At 39.1% G+C, this 18,637-nt stretch overlaps 1 protein-coding gene across 4 annotated transcripts in view; it reads right to left on the bottom strand.

Moving 5' to 3' along the window:
* Window positions 1-429: 429 nt before the first annotated feature.
* Window positions 430-18,637, bottom strand: part of LOC127966289 (erbin) — a 71,856-nt gene continuing 53,648 nt past the window's right edge. The window contains exons 11-26 of one of the 4 annotated variants that reach the window (XM_052567179.1): window positions 18,199-18,328; window positions 17,920-18,035; window positions 17,368-17,437; window positions 15,348-15,447; window positions 13,527-13,648; window positions 11,394-11,567; window positions 11,118-11,294; window positions 10,502-10,619; window positions 10,148-10,334; window positions 7,476-8,937; window positions 5,641-5,739; window positions 4,737-4,793; window positions 4,154-4,303; window positions 3,810-3,902; window positions 2,931-3,005; window positions 430-2,839 (exon numbers count right to left, since the gene is read on the bottom strand). In XM_052567179.1, coding sequence (XP_052423139.1) covers window positions 2,732-2,839; window positions 2,931-3,005; window positions 3,810-3,902; window positions 4,154-4,303; window positions 4,737-4,793; window positions 5,641-5,739; window positions 7,476-8,937; window positions 10,148-10,334; window positions 10,502-10,619; window positions 11,118-11,294; window positions 11,394-11,567; window positions 13,527-13,648; window positions 15,348-15,447; window positions 17,368-17,437; window positions 17,920-18,035; window positions 18,199-18,328 — 3,238 coding nt within the window. In that variant the 3' untranslated portion in view covers window positions 430-2,731. Of the gene's footprint in view, window positions 2,874-2,930; window positions 3,006-3,809; window positions 3,903-4,153; window positions 4,304-4,736; window positions 4,794-5,640; window positions 5,740-7,475; window positions 8,938-10,147; window positions 10,337-10,501; window positions 10,620-11,117; window positions 11,295-11,393; window positions 11,568-13,526; window positions 13,649-15,347; window positions 15,448-17,367; window positions 17,438-17,919; window positions 18,036-18,198; window positions 18,329-18,637 lie in introns of those variants that run through there. The other 3 variants (XM_052567180.1, XM_052567181.1, XM_052567182.1) reach the window with 3 other exon arrangements.

Raw genomic sequence — 18,637 nt, 5'->3', positions numbered from 1 at the left:
AGGCTTGGTTGTATTCTTATCTGTGTGAACACTGAAGGCATTTCCTCGTGTAGTTGCATTATCTATCAGTAAACAGAGTACAGAGCTACACCTGATAAATGCATCGATTAAGTTACTTTACTCATCTAATTTTACTTTGCAGAGCCATCTAATGGCATGTCTTTGTTAACACCTATCAGCTTGATTAATGACGGAGATTATGGAGTGAAATATTGTATGGGTTTGTAACAAAAATCTGTGGTGTGAGGAAAACACCCATCTCATCTTTATCCACCACCATTTTCAAACCTTCGTGACTTCCTTTATTCCGTATAACACACTAAATATATACTTTAAAGAATTGTTTACTATTTGTCCAATATATCACTGACTTTCATTTTTATGGAACAAAAAATAAAAACTAACAAAGAATGGACATACACATCGAAAGAGCATTAGTTGATTTATTCTTTCCACAGGACACTATGGAAAGTGAATTTATTTACAAACTCTGGAATGTTGAATAAATGCAAACCAATCATCTTAATAGTAGCTGCTTGCGGAGAAACCTTTGACATAGCTATACATTAAAAGGGCTGCTTCTGGGACTCCAATTATTACTGCTTTTAATCACTAATGCCATGAACAAATCATAAACCTTTTAAAAAAGTATTTACATTTTGATTAGTAATCTCTAAAGTAAAGTGTACTAAATAAATAAAAGGTGGGACAATAAAAAAAAAAGTTTTAGTCACTTTTCGTTATTACGTTTTTACAATGTCTTCGTAGACAAAATAAAAAGTGATAGTCAAGGATTCTACGCTAGACTGATTGGTGATAAAATGTAAGTAACTGTGTCCACAAATTAAAAACTGTTGAAAAAATCATTCACAGCTAAATTGGAGGCCATTGTTTTATCCATTAAATTGGTTCTTTAAATAAAAACAATGTGATTTAATCTCTTTTTTTTATTTTTATAAATGTAGTAAATTAGTTTCCAATTCATAAACAATGGTGACTCATTCCTTATTTTAACACTCAGAGGGCAATGCTAATCAAAATGGATCCGAATGAACTGAACTCTGTTGAGCTCTCGTCTGCACCGACTGTGCTCTTTCACATAAAATTATGGATTTGTTACATTATCAGTATGTTAATTTGCTTTCTTCAATTAATCTAGCGCTCCACTCTACCAAAGAATACAGTGAAGAACAATCAAAAGGAGGAATTTCATGCAAATAATATAAACAGTACTACAATCGACAGTAGGTCGTTCTCCTCGTGTGCAGACATGGCCTTTCGACGCGACGACTTCATCAAATACAAACATTACTCTTAACCTTTTACAAGGCTTCGTAGCTTTTCAGATCTCTTTGCTATTGAAGAAGTCAATGTATCCTCATTCAAAGGGGAGCTCATCTTCGTAGGGGTGTTTGGAAACAGCAGTGCAATCGCTAATGTGACGACACATTCATTCGCACACTTTACAAACTTTTTCTTTCTTTTCTTTTACTAATAAATCTGAAATGCCATTTCCTACATTTTTGTCTTTAAAAAGAATTTGTATAAAATGCTTTTTCAATCAAGAAATACTAAATGGGTTTAAAAAAAAAGGGACTAAAGGACTTCCTATTGCTCTTTCGTCCACTGTGTCATATGTCAGCCTAATAAGGCCAGTGAATATGCGGCGTGGATCTTAATGAGTATTGCTCCGAGTCGAACCCATGTCTGACTGTCAGGGTCTATGGCACTTGACATGACGTTTCTCAGCCCTCGACAGCAAACGAATGTCCATGACTGCACCACTAGACGAATAGTTTCGTAAGAGAATAAAATATTACATCTACAATCTTCTTCAGAGAATAGAAAACCGTTTCCAAAATAAGAAGGAATAAAAATGTTCGGTGGCGTTGGAATCAGTGGCTGTGTTGTAGAAGGAAAGAAGTTGATGTGCCAGCAGTTTCATGCCGCCAGTACCCCAATATGCTTTGGCTAAAAACCAATTTGTTTCCAGGTTTACTTGTCTTTTTCTCTTTCGAAATCCTCATGGAAATTCTTCATCGTGGTCCTGTCCAAGTTTCACGTACAGGGAGCATTTCGGCGCATCCTTACTGGTGGCTGAAGTTTCTCACTCCATTAAAGTGTGTAGGAAGAGACTTATTTCACTGGAGGAACGTTGCAGACAGTAGATAAAGGTGATTCAAGTTGCAAAGACATAGAAGAGTTGCTAGCATCGAGCATTACTAATCTGAGGGATTTTTTCTTCACAATTAGATGAGACTGGTGACCACCAGGTCTACAGATTTCACATCCAGTTCGGTTTAGCTCAGCCCAGTTCTACATTCATTACCACAGTTAGCACGTAGCATTGTCTTCAAGCTCTGAATCTCACACAGGTCATAAAAGTGGTTTCAAAAAATCTCTAAAATAATAATAATAATAATAATAAAAAAAAGTGTGATTTGTGAGAGAGAGCCCTGCCCTCAAACGCTCAGCTACAGCTAAATGTCCCACAAGAGCTCTACCCCCAGGTGACGTCTTAAAAAAGGAAAACAAAAACTATCTTTACAAAAGCACAGGTTTTCGTATCGTTGGACTGCACCAACAGACTATCCCACAGTGAAGGTGCATGCTTCTGTCTTCCACCCGATTCGGTGGTTTCACCGACGTCAACCATCGTCCCGTTAACATCCGCTCAGATTAACTAAAGATAGCACTGGATCCTCTCGGTACAGAAATAAGACATGCTCTGTTACGCGGCCATCTCTCGAATGATGATCAGGTCGACGGTGCTGGGGAACGTCTTCAGGAGGGATACTGCGTGTCCGTGATCGATGTTAACGAAGCTGTATCCGTTTGCCTGGAAGAGGATGTTGATTGAGGTCAGTGAATTACTAAGGAATGGGAAAGACAAAAACGTGAATAGTAAGAGACGGATGAGTAGAAATGACCTGGATGATCCTGTCTCCAGGCTGAAGGAGTTTGGAAGCAGGTCCCTCTGACTGAACCCTCGTCACGAAGATGCCCTGTTGATCATTTATGATTTAAGAACTGATTATTCATTAGACTAGATAGACTGCAGTTGAATAGAGATCTAATTTATAGTGTTAGCACCAGTTTTGGCCTAAACTACAAAAAATAATACTATTGTTAAAAATATTGGTAGCACTTTATTTTACAGTCCTGTTCCTCATGTACATACTATGTACTTATTATAGTAATTACAATAACTATGTAATAACTAGGTACTAACCCTGAACCTACCCCTAAACCTAAGCCTACCCCATGTAGTTACCTTGTATTACCAGAACTTTCTTAGATAAATACACTGTTAGTACACGTACTGTAAAATAAAGTGCAACCCAAATATTAGGGTTGGTAAAATCTGAAAACTCTCATTCATCAAGTGAAAAGAACAGTATTTATTTTCAAACAAATCTTTTGTAACCTTATAAAATTACTGCCATCATAAATCAATTGAATGCACCCTTACCAAATAAAAATATTAATTTCTTACAAACAAAACATAAATCTCACAGCACAAACATCTGAATAGCAATATAATAAATATAACTGATTAATGTGGCATTTCCTAGGTTGTTGTACAACGAAACTGTTGCTCTCTTGGCCAAGTCAAAATCATATTAACATTAATTTATATAATTCATGCCTTTTTAATATTCTGGACTCCAGATACTACTAAGGTCTGTTGTTCAGTTTAAGTTCATGGTGTTGCATGGGTAAGTAGATCAACCCAACGATCCAGACAGACTGAAATTAAAGCTCCAGAAGCACCGATTTAACAGATAAAAACAAACGGCAGTACTTACGTTGTCATCTGGGTGGAAGGGATTTCCACGTCCACCCACTCCTCCTGATATACTGAAGCCCAGCTCGGGATTCTTCTCAATCATCACATGGAGCTGAAGACAGACACAATGCTTCAGTCACACACCAGTCAACATGAAGTGGCTACAGGGGTGCCAGAATATACATCTACCTTAGTCAACATTATCCAAATCTAGGTGGTGTCAAAGAAATAATGTCATATCAGAGGCTTTTTGATGACAGATCTCTTAAAACAGTTTATTTGAAATGAAACCAAGAGCTAGTATTAAAATAAACAGTGTTCATTCAGATTTCATGTGGAGATTTCTGTCAGAAATGTGTGCACCTCCTGCTGTGGGACCCGTGGAGGGCCCTGGGGCTGCTGGGACACTTTGAGCATCAGATAGTCGATGAGCTGCTCTCGTGAGGGGTGGCGTGCCATCGCTGGCTGACCACAGCTCATGGGAGATCTCATCTGGCCATTCATCAAAGGCACCTGACGGATAGATGCACAAGACATGCACTTAGTATTTCTGCTCATTCTGATGAGCTTTCATAAGTCCATCTGTCTCCTCAAAGAGAAAACAACTCCCAGGTTCTGAACAGAGGCTATTTTGAGAGATAAGTCAAAGGATGGTCTTTGGTCTTGTGGTCTTATGTCTTGCTACAATGGGATATATTTTCCAGACACCAGGGGGCAGAAAGATCCCAGTAAACACTGACCATGAATCTGACCAGAAGAACAAGAAATCCTTGTTGACTGAATAGGATGTGCTCTTAAGGATTTCATCAGGAGTTGAACTGTTATTTGTGAACATCATTGTGTGTATACATATAGCAACATAATTAAAACATCTGAATGTCAATGCATTTGATAAACCATGTAACACTGATACAATTCTAAGTTTTCAAACACAAATAGCACTTACTTTTCTCAGAGTGTCGATATGGTAGCCCTGTTGTCCGTGAGGACTGAAGACGTCGTCCTGCAGGGAAACAGCACAAAACTGGTCTCAACAAGCTACAGGAAAAGGTGTCCCATGTTTGAAGATGCATTATGGGTTGTATTTTAAGTACTTCTAACTACAGTGGATGACTACTACATTAAAACATACAGCTACATAAGAATGAGATTAGATTAAAACACTGCGTAGTGAAACCGAAGGTGAAGCTATGAGTACATGCATTTGTTTTTTTTTTTAAATAAAAGACGTCACTCGTGTTTTGGCCCGAGAACTGCAGCCAATTCCCAATATATTTCATAAGCTTGAGAAGATTAATGTTTCAGATCTACGTCATATCAACCAACAGGAAGGTTTACTTTCAGTTATCTAATCAGCTATTATGTTTACAGAGTCAATATTACAAAAATGTAGTCCTATTTCATAAAATATTTGCATATTTTCCATAACAGATTTCATGAGCCTTTCAGCTAAAAGCACAGATTGTGCTTTCAAGCACACAAACGGAAAGAAAGAGTGTTTCCAGGACTTTAGTGAATATGGTTTAGTGGTTAGGAATGTTCTTAATCTCCTATTACTTAGACAACCCAAAGAAACAGAGCAATTGTGCAAACCAGCCGACACTGGATATAAACTGAGAAGAGTGCATTTGGGGTGGGGCTCTTGAGCTCCGTAAGGGCCATTCTGTTCAATGCTTGCACCCAACATATTCAGCTGGTACAGATATTTTTAAGTAGCAAATGCATCTCAGTTTGATGGGAATACACGGATTAAACCACAAGCAGAGAGAATGACCCTTTGGGAGCTGAGAGTGAATCTACTGTGCCTCTGGGAGTTTGGGGAGGTGAGGTCTCAGTGGGGTGATACTCACGCTGGGCCCACGAGCTCCGATCTGCCATCCGTCTAGAGCACTAAAGGCCAGAGAGCTCTGACTGCTACTGAGAGTGGCCAAAGACCGAGAGAGAGCGCTCTGAACACATGAGCACATGCACACAAACACACATGCGTTTAATGAAGACACGCGAGCATGCAGTAAACATGAGTACACTTCAAAACATGCAATGGTTAGAGGAGGTTAATGTGTTAATGTCCAGATAAAAACATGCAGAAAAACACTGTAAAGAGCATCTTTATGACAAGAGAAAATAAATGATACCATATACAGAGTTAATGCTGGAGTGTGTTAATTCAGAGGCAAGGTCCAGAAACTAGATTGTGAGTAGCCATGCTAAACTTGCCAAGAAGTTGTGAGTGGCTGCTCTGTTTGCTAGGGTGGTCTAACCCGGTGTCTGAATATACCTACTTTTCTACTATATATTAGTGAAAACAGTTAGTCAAAAGAGCAGTATGTTCCAAATTCACAATATTTATAAAACAGTAAGCAAAAAGTACCAAGATGACCTCAGGTACAGAAAATCTTTTTTTTTAACAGTCATGAAGTTCATCAACTATAGTGCCTAGTCTGACATGTGATTTTAGCTTGCATCTTGAGTGCTTTTTAGCCCTCTACTATGTTTCTGCTTGCTAGCTCAAATTAAAAAAGCCCATCCTCAAATCACAATGGGGCAGCCAAACACCCTGGAGCAACACACCTGCAGGTTTTTTTTGAGTAATCCTGAACACCTTGATTAGTTGGTTCAGATGTGTTTGATTAAGGCTGAAGCTAAACTCTACTGCTGCACTATTCTGAACCCTAGATTTGGTCTTCATCAATGTAAATATAATCCAGGGGAGTCCAATCCTGCTCCTGGAGGGCCAGTGTCCTGCAGAGTTTGGCTCAAACACACCTGCCTGGACGTTTTTAGCACTTCAAAGGACCTTGATTAGCTGGATCAGGTGTGCTTAATCAAACTCTGCAGGACAGTGGCCTCCAGGAACAAGTTTGGACACCCCTGGTCTAAATTAAATAACCCCACTAGACCACACGGGTCTCCAAAGTTGGTCCTGGAGGGCCGGTGTCCTTCAGAGTTTAGCTCCAACTCTAATGAAACACACCTGAACCAGCTAATCGTGCTAGAAACGTCCAGGCAGGTGTCTTGAGGAAAGTTCGAGCTAAACTCTGCAGGACACTGGCCCTCCAGGAACAAGTCTGGCCACCCCAAACCAGTGGGCAACTTTGGTCTGGCATAGCTTAGCTCTATCACAAATAAATCATACCTGCCTGTACATTTACAAACAATCCTGAAAACATGGGATGGATTTTTCAGCAACAAGTTGATAACTTGGAAGTATCATTCATGTCTAGTGCAGATGTCACATGATGAAGTTTAAAACGCTTAATTTGAACAAACCCCTAACTCCAGGGGCCAGTTGTTTAAAAGTAACCTGATCAGATTTTGGCCCTCGGATGGGATCAAATCTTGAAAATGGGTTGTTCAAAGAAAAAAAAAAAAGTATTCAGAATTTGGATTAGATCACTAAATCCAATCTTGGTTTTGATCTGGATCAAATCCTCAGTTTGTGTTGTTCTATCACCATGTCCCTTTAAGGGCTCCGTACAGCACTAGTAATCCAGATTTGGAAATCTGAAAACAGTCTGTATCTGGATCAGGATGATCCAATCCAATTTTGCTTTCAAAATCCTGATCCTGGATAGCAAAACATGGGATTTAAAATTCAAATCATTCTGATCCAGATCAAACTTTTTGAACAGCTGGCCCCAGCTATGCTTGTCTTTGCATACACTATTTGTAAGAACGACCATACCTTCTCCATCTTTTTGGCTTCGATGTGTCTCATGACCTGATCCCTCCAGTCTGCTGGAACCCTGCCCCCTCCGCTGACTGGTCCATCCAGCAACGAGTGCTCGGACTTCACCCTCATGCTGGGTCTTTTGCTGGGGCTGCCGTGCTGGTAGATGAAGTCGCTGACGGACATGGTCCTCTCTGGAAGCTCGTGAGGTGGGGGCCGGGCACTCTGCGGCCGGGGAGCGTTGGGTCCGTCTATGCTATAGGTGCGGGCAGACAAGGGTCTGTGGAGCGCCTGGCTCATCTGCAGAGGCCCACGGCCTGCTGTATGAATGTCCCGGTAGGTCATGTACTCTCCTTCCACTCCTGGCATGCGACGTGGGTCCGGCATGGACATGGAGCTGCCAGAGGATCCACTACCTTGTCTCTGCAGGGTGCCTCGCTGGCCAACAGATGGCAGCATCCTTTCCTTGGCCCACATGTCCGGGGTCTTGGGTGGACCACGTTGTTGGGGCTGGGGATATGGGGGGGCGTTGTTGCGGTTGGAGAAGTTTGTGTTGGCGAGGGAGTGCTGCGGTGGGAGGTAGGGCTGCTCGGGAGGTACAGGGGTACGTTGGCTCCACAAGTTGTCTTTGGGCACAGTGCTACTGGCGTACTGGATGTTGTACTGTGGAGGGGGGCCGGTGGGGTAGCGGGCGCTGCTAATCAGAGGTTTGGAGCTGGACAAAAGGTCAGAGGATGATGCAGAGGAACCAGGGTAGATCTGCAATGGCTGGTCATCGAGCAAAGAGGCGGATTTGGAGCGGACGATGCTCTGGCCTTGAGCGCCACTTATAGACGTTCTGGCTGCACAAGCCACTTCATAAGGGGGGCTTTCTCCTTCGATGGAGTATAGCTTCATTCCTCCAGCCTCCATGTTGGCAATGCTATGAGATTTCACTACTGGGGCCGGTGGACATTTCTTCTCTGGCGACAGCTCCTCTGTACTACGAGAAAGACTCATGTCGCTTAAAGCCGTTACACCTGTGGAGACGGTCCTCGTCGACTCATACCGCAAGGGAACTTGATCCGTTCGGCCATTAAAACTCTCCCCAGACTGGGTTTTCTGAATCCGATTGCCATTCTCAAGGTTCTCGAGTGACAGCATGGCATTGTTGTTGCTTGACATGGACTCCTTGGCTGAGGGACTTTTGGTCCTCTCCAGGTCCTCATATGACACCATGTTGTCAGGTGGGAGTTTGGCCACGTTCATGTTGATCTGATCCCACTTGCTGTACTGTTCCGCCATGCCATTGTTTATGCCCTTTTCAATGAGGGCAAGCCTCTCCTCCATGGAGAGACTGTAGTCGGCCATCTGGTCTGACCTGCTTTCATAGCTCTGCTGGTTCTTCAGGAAGGTCTGTAGGGACGTCTCAGAGCCATTACAGTTCTGGAGTAGAGGGGTCATCTGCTTCAGCTGATTCAGGTTTTCATCCTCTTGTCTGAGTTTGAGAGAATCAAATCAAGTTAGAGAAAGACTCCAGCAAAATCTATCAGACATTTATTTTGTCAGACATTTTTTATTTAGTCTTAGTCTTTTAAACTATTTTTGGTCCTGTGTCAAAAATACCTTTTAGTTATGATCATATTCAATTTTTTATCTCATTTATTTGTACAGGGACAACGCAGTCCCTGGGTAGGATGCTTTTACAAAATTACAATATTAAATGACAAACAATACATATAACACATACAATATCACATCATACTAAATTAAATTACATTAATAATTACAAATTACATTTAGTCAACCTTGTCGTGTTTTTTGTTTAGTCAAGTTTTAGTTGACTAGGGCCTAGTTTCACAGACAGGGCTTAGACTGAGCCAGGACTAGGTATGTAATAGTTCAAACAGGACATTTAAATCATTTTTATTAATGTGCCTTAGAAAAAACATTACTGGTGTGCATTTTGAGACAAAACCGCGGCACTGATATATTTTAAGATCAGTCAGTGCAAGTTTCTTTTGGTTACAACAGCTCAGGCTTACACTAAAGTCTGGGACTAGGCTCAAGTCTTGTCTGTGAAATTGGGGGTAAATGTCTGAGAATTTAAGTCTAGGTTTATTCAATGAAAACTTTGATGAATAAAACTGTAAATTGCACTTTCACAAACAAGCACAAAGCAACGAGCATGTGCACATGGTTGCCAGATTGTAAAATTTCAGCAAAACACCGGGAAGAAAATGTGTCCTTTTAACAGTGCAGCTTTAATTTGGGGATTTGAACTGTTGATATTTGGCAACCGCACACATAAAAGCTTAGATAATAGAGGTGTGTACAGCAGTCCGCAATATTTTGTACAATGAACGAAAATTTCAATTAATATAGAGATTTTTTTAATAGTTTTTATGGACATTTTTAGTCTTGTTTTTTATTGTCAATGATATTGCATGTTTAATATAGTCACAGTTATGGTTCATTGACTTTCTTGTTGTCTCATCATCGTCTCGTTTTAGTCATGTGGAAAAAGCTCAACAACAAATATTTTCGTCATAGTTTTCATTAACGAAAATAACCAGACTTTTGCGACTATTTGGTGATGTGAGTGCTTTTGTAGAAGCCGCTGCATTGCATTTGAGTTCTTTTCCATAGAGAAACCTTCAGTTAACTGCTGTTCATTACTACATTTTAGTGTATTTTAGTGTTGGTACCCTGTGTTCTTGGGGACCAGAGGCATCTTTGCCTCTCTCTCTGGGGTGCAGAGGGAGTTGTCCTGACTGCTGTCTGTGGTCAAGGACACTGAATCAGACATGCGTGATGGTGAAGAGCAGTTGCTGTTGTTCTGGTTACTGTTGGCCACCGTCTCATCCAGCAAAGAGTCGGCATCCCTCCCATCATCTACATCACCAGACAGGAAAAACATCACTTGCATTCGTGTGTTAATATCTACAGTTCGATTACACACCTTATTCTGAGAAACATTTGCGTAATAATTATCCACGTTAGTGAGAGAAATATTAATTGATATGAAGCAAAGTGAGAGAGTAAGGCAAGTATCACATTACCTTTTTTGTCCTTGCTGAGGGCCACTACTTTGGGCTGGTTAATGGATATTTCGATGAGTGGAGGTCTCATCTCGGCTATCTTCATTTCCCCCTCTTCAGACGACAGCTCCTCGGAGTCCTGACCACACAACCATACCACATCAAAAGCTACATTTAATGTATACTCCTATTTTCCTCATTTTCATATTCATTTGTTTACCATATGATGATGATACAGTACGACTTGACATCATTAAATCTCACCTTATACGATATGAGCGAATGTGTCCTGACAAGAACTTCACATCCACTCACAGTAAGAGGATAATATGTGACAGTGGCTAATTTAATTTATTGCATCCAATTTTATAGCCCAGAGTTGGAAAAAAGTTCACTGTATACTGTGACAAATGATTGTAATCCAATGGCTACAGTACAAGTGTATTCTTCTGAAGCTTTTAGTTAAATTTTAGTTTAGTTTTTCACACTATTTTTAGTTTTAACATGCTTTTTTGGTGTCTGACGGACGGACAGTCCACGTTCACACTCTTATAGGTTTGAAACTACACTAGAATGAGTCAATTATTTGTCAATAATTTGATTCATAAAGCATAATAGTGACACTTTGGTGCGGTACCTCAAGCGTATCATCATGGTTCATCATAGCTCTCATGTTGTCGGAGGTCTTGAGAGGGATCCTTTCAATGCTGTGGTTGTCTAATGAATCTATAGGCTCGTAATTTTGATGACTGTTCACCGTTGCTTTAGGCAGCATTTCAACAGCTCTGCCATTAGTGCACGTACTTTCAATCACCTGACGCACAGGAAAGTCAAGGTTATTCCAAAATCTGTGCCAGGATACACTTCTTCACACAATCAACAGATCAATATAATAATAATGTAAAAATCCAACCTTTACACCAACATCCTGCACTCCGATGTGGTTCCTCTCGCTGGCCCGGGTCTCTTTTCCTGCCTCGTCCCCGGACTCGTCCTCTTTGAGTCTGTGAGCCACGGACTGAGCCGTCTTCACCATGTTCTTCAGTTCATCAGGATACGGTGTGGGGTATCGCTTCAGATTGCCCTCCTGTAAATACAAACACACGGGTGATTTACTGGAGAAATTTAAGAGAGAGAACTTAATAAATGATCAATTAAAAGATCAATCTCATTACACTTATATTCATATTATATATAAACATGGTGTTTTTTTAATAATTTGGAATTTATTTAAAATTCCAAAATCTCTTCCAAAATTCTAAAACACTGAATTTATAAATAATATGAATAATATGGATAAGAATATAATAAATATGAATGAATAGACAGACAGACAGACAGATAAATAATTAAATGCAGGTCAGTTTTTAGAGAGGGTCGCTGAACCCCTGGCCGAACACTGATACGGTTTCATTTCAAAAGGTGTTGGCGAGCTTTTTACTACACCCACGACGAGGAGGGCTGCTCTTGAAGGGCCAGACAGGGCCACACTGGTGCTCTGAGAGCCGATAGTGATGCTCTGTCCGACAGCTTGGGAGCCTGCATGTGTTCCTGGCACAGCAGACAAGCCAGACAGACATATTGAGTCTTCAGGGGTGCAAGACAGGACACGAGAGGGAGCGAACGAGACACAGAGGATGAACTATCAGCGAGATAGATAAGAGCCCTGAGACAGTGAAGGCTTCCTTTTGCCTTTCTGACAGGAGTCATGTCAGGGTTAGAGATTTAATGAGATCTCCACTGCAATGCAGAGAAGCGCAGGCTAAGACACGCTGACAGACCAGGTGAAACTGTTCCACTGACAGGAATCGAGACAGTATTTCCCCCCCAAAATGACAATTCTTTCATCATTTACTCATACATGTTGCTTCAAACCTGTAGGGACGACTTCCTTCTGTGGAGCAAACTAATGAATGTAGAGGGAAGCTTTTAAAAAGCACCACAGGACTATCAGAAACGTGGTCCATGTGACAAGTGCATTACATTTCTCAGGTCTTTTGAAATGAATAAAAAGCTTTGTGATAAACACACAGAAATGTGTTATACTTTTATATTCCTAGTTTTGTACTGTACAGTTGATAGAAGTAAACATGTTACAGTATTAACCACTGTAAACAGACTGTCGACGTCACAATTATGGAAATGGGACCGCTGATATAAACTTGCTGTATTTTATGTGTGCAATGAGCAGAATAAATGCAACTTTTGGTTAGAAAGCATGAAGCTCTTTCAGTCAAATCCAAAGCAATACGCAACCTTAATTCATAAATACATGAATATATATTCAAATAATATAAATTAGCTTTTATTTTTATAGTTCCAATTAACATTGAAATTTAAATTATGTTTTAGTAATTTTATTATGCACTTTTGTCAGATTTATTAGTGATGTACTAGCAATTTTAAATATTTATATATAATTTTTTCTTTCTTTTTTTTTTTGAATTTATATATAATTTAGCTTTCATTTTCAACTGAATTTTCAACATTTCTAATTTGCCTTTAAGCTTTTCACCTAATATTTATATTTTATTCCAGCTTAATTTAAAAGAATAAAATCTCTTTTTAATAGTTTTTGTTTTGGCATTCATTGTGGAGCTTCACAGCTTCAAAGCGCATTAATAATAACTGCATTAAAAAGAGTGGCCTGCATAGTCACAGAACATCTCCTTTAGTGTTCCACAGAGCAGTGAAAGTCAGACAGACTTAAATTACATGAGGCTGAGTAAATATAATGACAGAAATGTTTTATAGTGTCTAATTTGCTGGATGTAATTTGCAATGGAAAAAACAGCTTCTCTTACAAACTAACTGCAAAGATGTTTTAAAAATGATTTGCTTTTTTGTCGGGTTAGACTTAGCTCTATCTGCAATGGAGAAAAAAATCAGGAATTTGTGGCTTACATCACCTTTTCAGAAAAAATGAAAGTGTGCAATGGCTGGTTAGGACAGGACAAAACAAAAGGTGGTGAGATGGGTGATATGACAGTGCAGAAAGAGAAAATGGAGAGTGCCCCCTGGACAGAAGAGGACGGTGGGAACTGACCCGCGGGGGAGTTTCTCTCTCATCCTTGTCCTCGTCACACTCGAAGGCCACTTGTGCCCGCTGCTTGCGCTGCTCCTCCCACAGAGACGGGTTAAAGCTCTCGCTGTCGGAGTTGGGCAAATCTGAGAAAGAGAGAGAAGCCAGGAAACCATTACCAAACAATCAAAACAACAGCACTGTCATCAACCTCAGAGCTAATCCTGAGCAGAGTTTGTTTTGATTCATTTCAGTGATTCAGTTTGATCAAATCAGTAAAACACTAATGCAGTGTCGCTCAACTTTGTGGACTGACAAACAGCAAAAACTAGATTTAAACTGCAAGTCTTTGCTGCAGCCTGAGCTCAATTCTTATTTGTGTTGTTTTTCCCATTCTGCCAGGCATCTGGGTTTGTCATGTAGGCGCGCAGACTTCAGACCGTTTCTAAAGCTCAATCATACTAACAAACTGAAGCGGACTCCAGAGAGCCGCAGCTCCAGTGCGTTTGCCTTATGAAGAGTTTAGATTGAGGCTGCTAGGAAACAGGTTAAGACTTATTAATCTCTTCCTCTGGAATCCAGTGTGATTTAAAGAGCCAAACTCGAGTCTCACAGAGAGAAAACAGTGACGTGAGCAAGCTCCGGCTGCAGGTACACATGTGACACTGTTAGGATTTTAAAGAGAAGTCTGAACGTCTATAAAACTACATCACAGAGTTACACAGAGGTGCACTGATTTTAGTGATGCTTGATTAACCAGTCAGTATTTAGCCACTCTGAGATTATTAGGGTGGCTGACTACTGATGTTGTGTTTTAATAGACACAATTACTGTAAAAATCTAAATGAATAATTGAAAATGCTACTCTGAAAAATGTAAAACTACTTTCTTGATTCAGTGTCAGTGCTTACCATTGCTGTAAGACTTTACAAGGTCCAATTAGTTATCATTAGTTAATGCATTATATAACAATGAGCCATGTGTCTTACAGCATTTATTAATCTTTGTTAATGTTAGTTAATACAAATATAACTTCATATTTAGTTAATGCTAGGTCAGGTCCATTAAATAATATTGACAAATACAACTTTTTATTAGCATTAGATTAATAAGATTAAAACAAGTTTTCATTTTTAGTTCATGTTATCTAATGTAGTTAACTAAAGATAACAAATGTTAGTCAATAGTTAATGTTGTTAGTTAGTTTTGTTTGTTTTTTTACAGCAGCAAAATCCTACATTCACACAAACTTTTGGACTGGTTTTAAACTGATTAAGAAATCAATAAATCATATTTTATATATATATATATATATATATATATATATATATATATATATATATATATATATATAATTTTTAGACAAGTTTCAGAAAGACATTAAGAGTGCACTTGGAATATTATACAAGTTTAATATATTGTGAATTTATATATATAAAAAAGTTATTCATTAAAATTTAACCAGAACATCTTATTTGCTATAATTAAATGTCAATAATAATAATAATAATAATAATAATAATAATAATAATAATATTAGTACCAATAATAATAACAACAAATTGTATTATGTAATCTAATAAATATTTATTTTGTCAAAAAGGAAAAATAAATATTTAAAATTATTGACTGCAATATCAGTTTTATATTGAATATATAAAATACATTTTACAATTTGTGGTCAGTAAGATTTAAAGGTTCAGTAAGATTCAGCTTTAAGATATATTCAAATAGAGAACAGTTCAGTCTATCTCTGGATCTTGACGTGATGGTTTCAGTATAAGGCACACACTCAGAGAGGAAGCTCTAGTGACAGATGCAGGTTCTGCAGGACCAGATACTCACAGTCCTCAGTCCTGGGCTGTTGAGGGAACATGTAGTTGGTGAGCACAGTCTTGTGCGTCTCCGGATCCTCCTCTTTCTGCAGGGGAATGAGGGGCTTCGACTGGGGACAGACAAAACGATAAATAAAACACAGGATCAGTGATGATGCCTGGAGTATGACATTTCCCGTGACATTTCACACACACAGCATGAGGACTCTGCCGGTTTAGACAGCTCTCATTACAGATTCAGGCTTTAAACTCATCTCATCTTTAATCAAATGCAGCTTTACAAAACCACACATTACAATCAATAAAGAACAGCGTGCCACCTTCATCTCGCAGTGCAATCTACATCAGCTGTCCATACTCCAGCAGAGAAACCCTCGCGGAGCGGCTCTTTCACAGAGGACTGAAGTCCCTTACCATATGCCTCATGCTGATTAGATGTGCTACCAGTGTTTTATTATTTCACAGCGCCGCTGTTCTCATGCATTCAGCTGAATCTGCTTCAGTTAGTGCTTCCTTGTGAGCATTAAAGCCATACAGGCCTTATGAAGACATTTTTAGGCTGAACTCTTCTTTTATTTAATATGATATCTGTGCTGTGCTGAGCCTCAGAGGTGTGCTGACGGAGTGTGTGGGAGTGGAGGGGATTGTTCGATTTAATAAGCATTAGTCACAGGCTTGATGGCCACTTTCAATTACAGATCACCCACACACACACACACACACACTCTGAGCTGTGCTGAGGGGAACATCTAATCACTCTGCAAACAGCACAGACCCCGCTAAAGAACAAGCTTTCCTAGTGTACATCTGGGAAGTGTCTGTATACGAGTTCATTGTGATGCTGTGAAATATATACATTTATTACACAGACCTCAGAAATGCTCCATGTGATCAAATATTTTCTTTCATAGCTGCTAGTTTCAAGCCTTACAGCACTTCTTTCCTCACATTTTGATTAATACATTTTTTTTCCAGTTGTTTTTGGTTACTAGAAAAGCATTCATTAGAAATCATTTTATAAATTACTTAATATATAAACTGAAAAAGAGATATTTCTGAGCATTTTTTTTTACTCCAAGCCTCCACTGTACAACACAATATATAAAAAGATATATATATAATTTTCATGTAAGCTGAGATGTTAATGGTATTTATGCTGGAATTATGCCAAATATTGTTTTATTTATCTATTTATTTACATTTTAATTGACAGAAATAAGGTGCATTGATACACTAATTCTGTTAATATTGAAATATTAATTTTGTGATTGCAAAGCATTTAAGTTAGATCTAATTTTTAATGACATTTTAAATTTCAATTAGAGCTAGATTATTTTATTTAATATTTTAATAATTTCATTAATTAGTTTAAATTATTTAAATATATTTAATTGATTATTTTAATAATAATGGATTTATTTCATTATTAATTACAAGTAATTTTGCTGAGTATTATATGATATGATATACGATATGATAATGATATATTACATTATATTATATTATTAGTTATTATAAGTAAGTAAGGTAGTCGTTACATTTAAGCGCTGGGTAGAGATTAAGGGATTTAAAATATAATCAGATATGTGCTTCATAAGTAATTCAAATAGCCAATAAACTAATAAAATGCATGGTAATAAGCAACTAGTTAATATTGAGAATCGATCCCTAAACTAAAGTGTTACTTGTTGTAATAGAAAAGTCCACAACTTTGTTCGATTTTACCATTTTTAAAAGACTTGTTCATAGCTTTAAATAACTCTTTTACATTTCCAGCTTGTAGATGAGCGTGGGAACCCTGTTCTACACTATAAATTGTCCATTTGCTTTGTCCATTTATTTACTTATTTAGAAAGTAGCCAAGCAGTTGTGTAATAAGCAAGATCATTTCCATTCAACTGGTCATTAGAAAATAGAAATCCCCTTCAGAGTCAAACCCTCTGCTTGCATCGCAGCCCAGTTCACTCTGCTGGTGTTTATTTCACACTAATGACTGTATTTTATGCCTCGTGTAGCTGAACTTTGCCCACCTGGTTTTCAGACAGCCACATCGCGGTCATCTGGTTGAGTTTAGTGAAGCTGTAGGGAAGATTCTTCAACCTGTGAAGAACCGCAGAAACATGATTACTGTTCGACATAAGAAACAAGTGAAGACGACAGTGTGTTGAAATAAAAGAAGAGGGACATGATCCAATAAAAGAACAGTAAACTGAGAAAGAGCCTGTTAAACGGTGCATCAAGGCTGCTAAATACAGCACAGAGAGCAGGAAATAGAGCTGTATTTCCAGTCTGTTGAATCACAGCCAAACGCGTCTAAGTGGCTCTCTCAGAAAAATGAGAAAGTAATGGCTCTCTCAGCCACCAGCTGCGTGACCAGGTTGGAAACGTGTGTCACTGAAAGATTTCGTAAATGAAGAGGTTGTATCCTTGGTTGCATTTATTTTTGAATATGATTTGAACAGGGTCAGTTTGGATGAAATGTCCATGATTAAATAGTAAAGGGTGATTAGCAGGTGATGTTTCAGGATACCCTGCAGGCTACTGTGTGTGTATGAGGTGATGTTCGGGGGAAAGGGACGCACTTGTTGTCGCTGAGATTGATGACTTTGAGTTTCTGCATGTCGCCCATCTCCTCCGGCAGAGTCTCCAGCTTGTTTGAGTGCAGGAAGAGGACGGTGACGTTCTTCAAACTGCCCATCTGTCAGACGCACAAACATACAGATGAAGGGTCAACTGGGATGCAAATCAAACTTAAATCCCATCCTGCACTATTCACTGTTTTACTTTGAAATACAAGCTATTCTGGAAGTGAAATGCCATTAGATGACGTCTTAAATAGGTGGTGCCAGGAGCGGCCTGACCTCTGGAGGCATCTGTGTGAGCAGGTTGTGGTCTGCAGCAAACGTCCGCAGGGTCACACACTGGCCGACGGTGGACGGCAGCGTCTCCATCTCATTGAAGCTGCAGTCCAGCTCATCCAGAGTCGTGAGTCTACAGATAAAACACATGCAAGTCAAATGTGAAGCTGTTAAAAGTGATTCAAACTCAACAGCTCCTACTGATGCACTATATAAATGTGTTATATAAGAAATCTGATATAAGAGTCTGACGTCAAACATTGTGTTTTTCTAGTATGACTAATATGCATAAAACCAATGAAAAGACCAAGGCTGAAAAAGTGGTTTTTGAATCTGATTTTCATTTCTGGGAAACAAATGCGTGTGCAACCGTTTATAAAGTTTTGCAAACACTGCAAGGAGAAACTAACTAAAAGTGTTGGATGGCATTAAACCAGTGGAC

This window comes from Carassius gibelio, chromosome B10 (assembly GCF_023724105.1).
Source record: "Carassius gibelio isolate Cgi1373 ecotype wild population from Czech Republic chromosome B10, carGib1.2-hapl.c, whole genome shotgun sequence".
NCBI lineage: Eukaryota > Metazoa > Chordata > Actinopteri > Cypriniformes > Cyprinidae > Carassius > Carassius gibelio.
The sequence above is the reverse complement of the archived record's forward strand: the minus strand, read 5'-3'. Positions and strand labels throughout refer to the sequence as shown.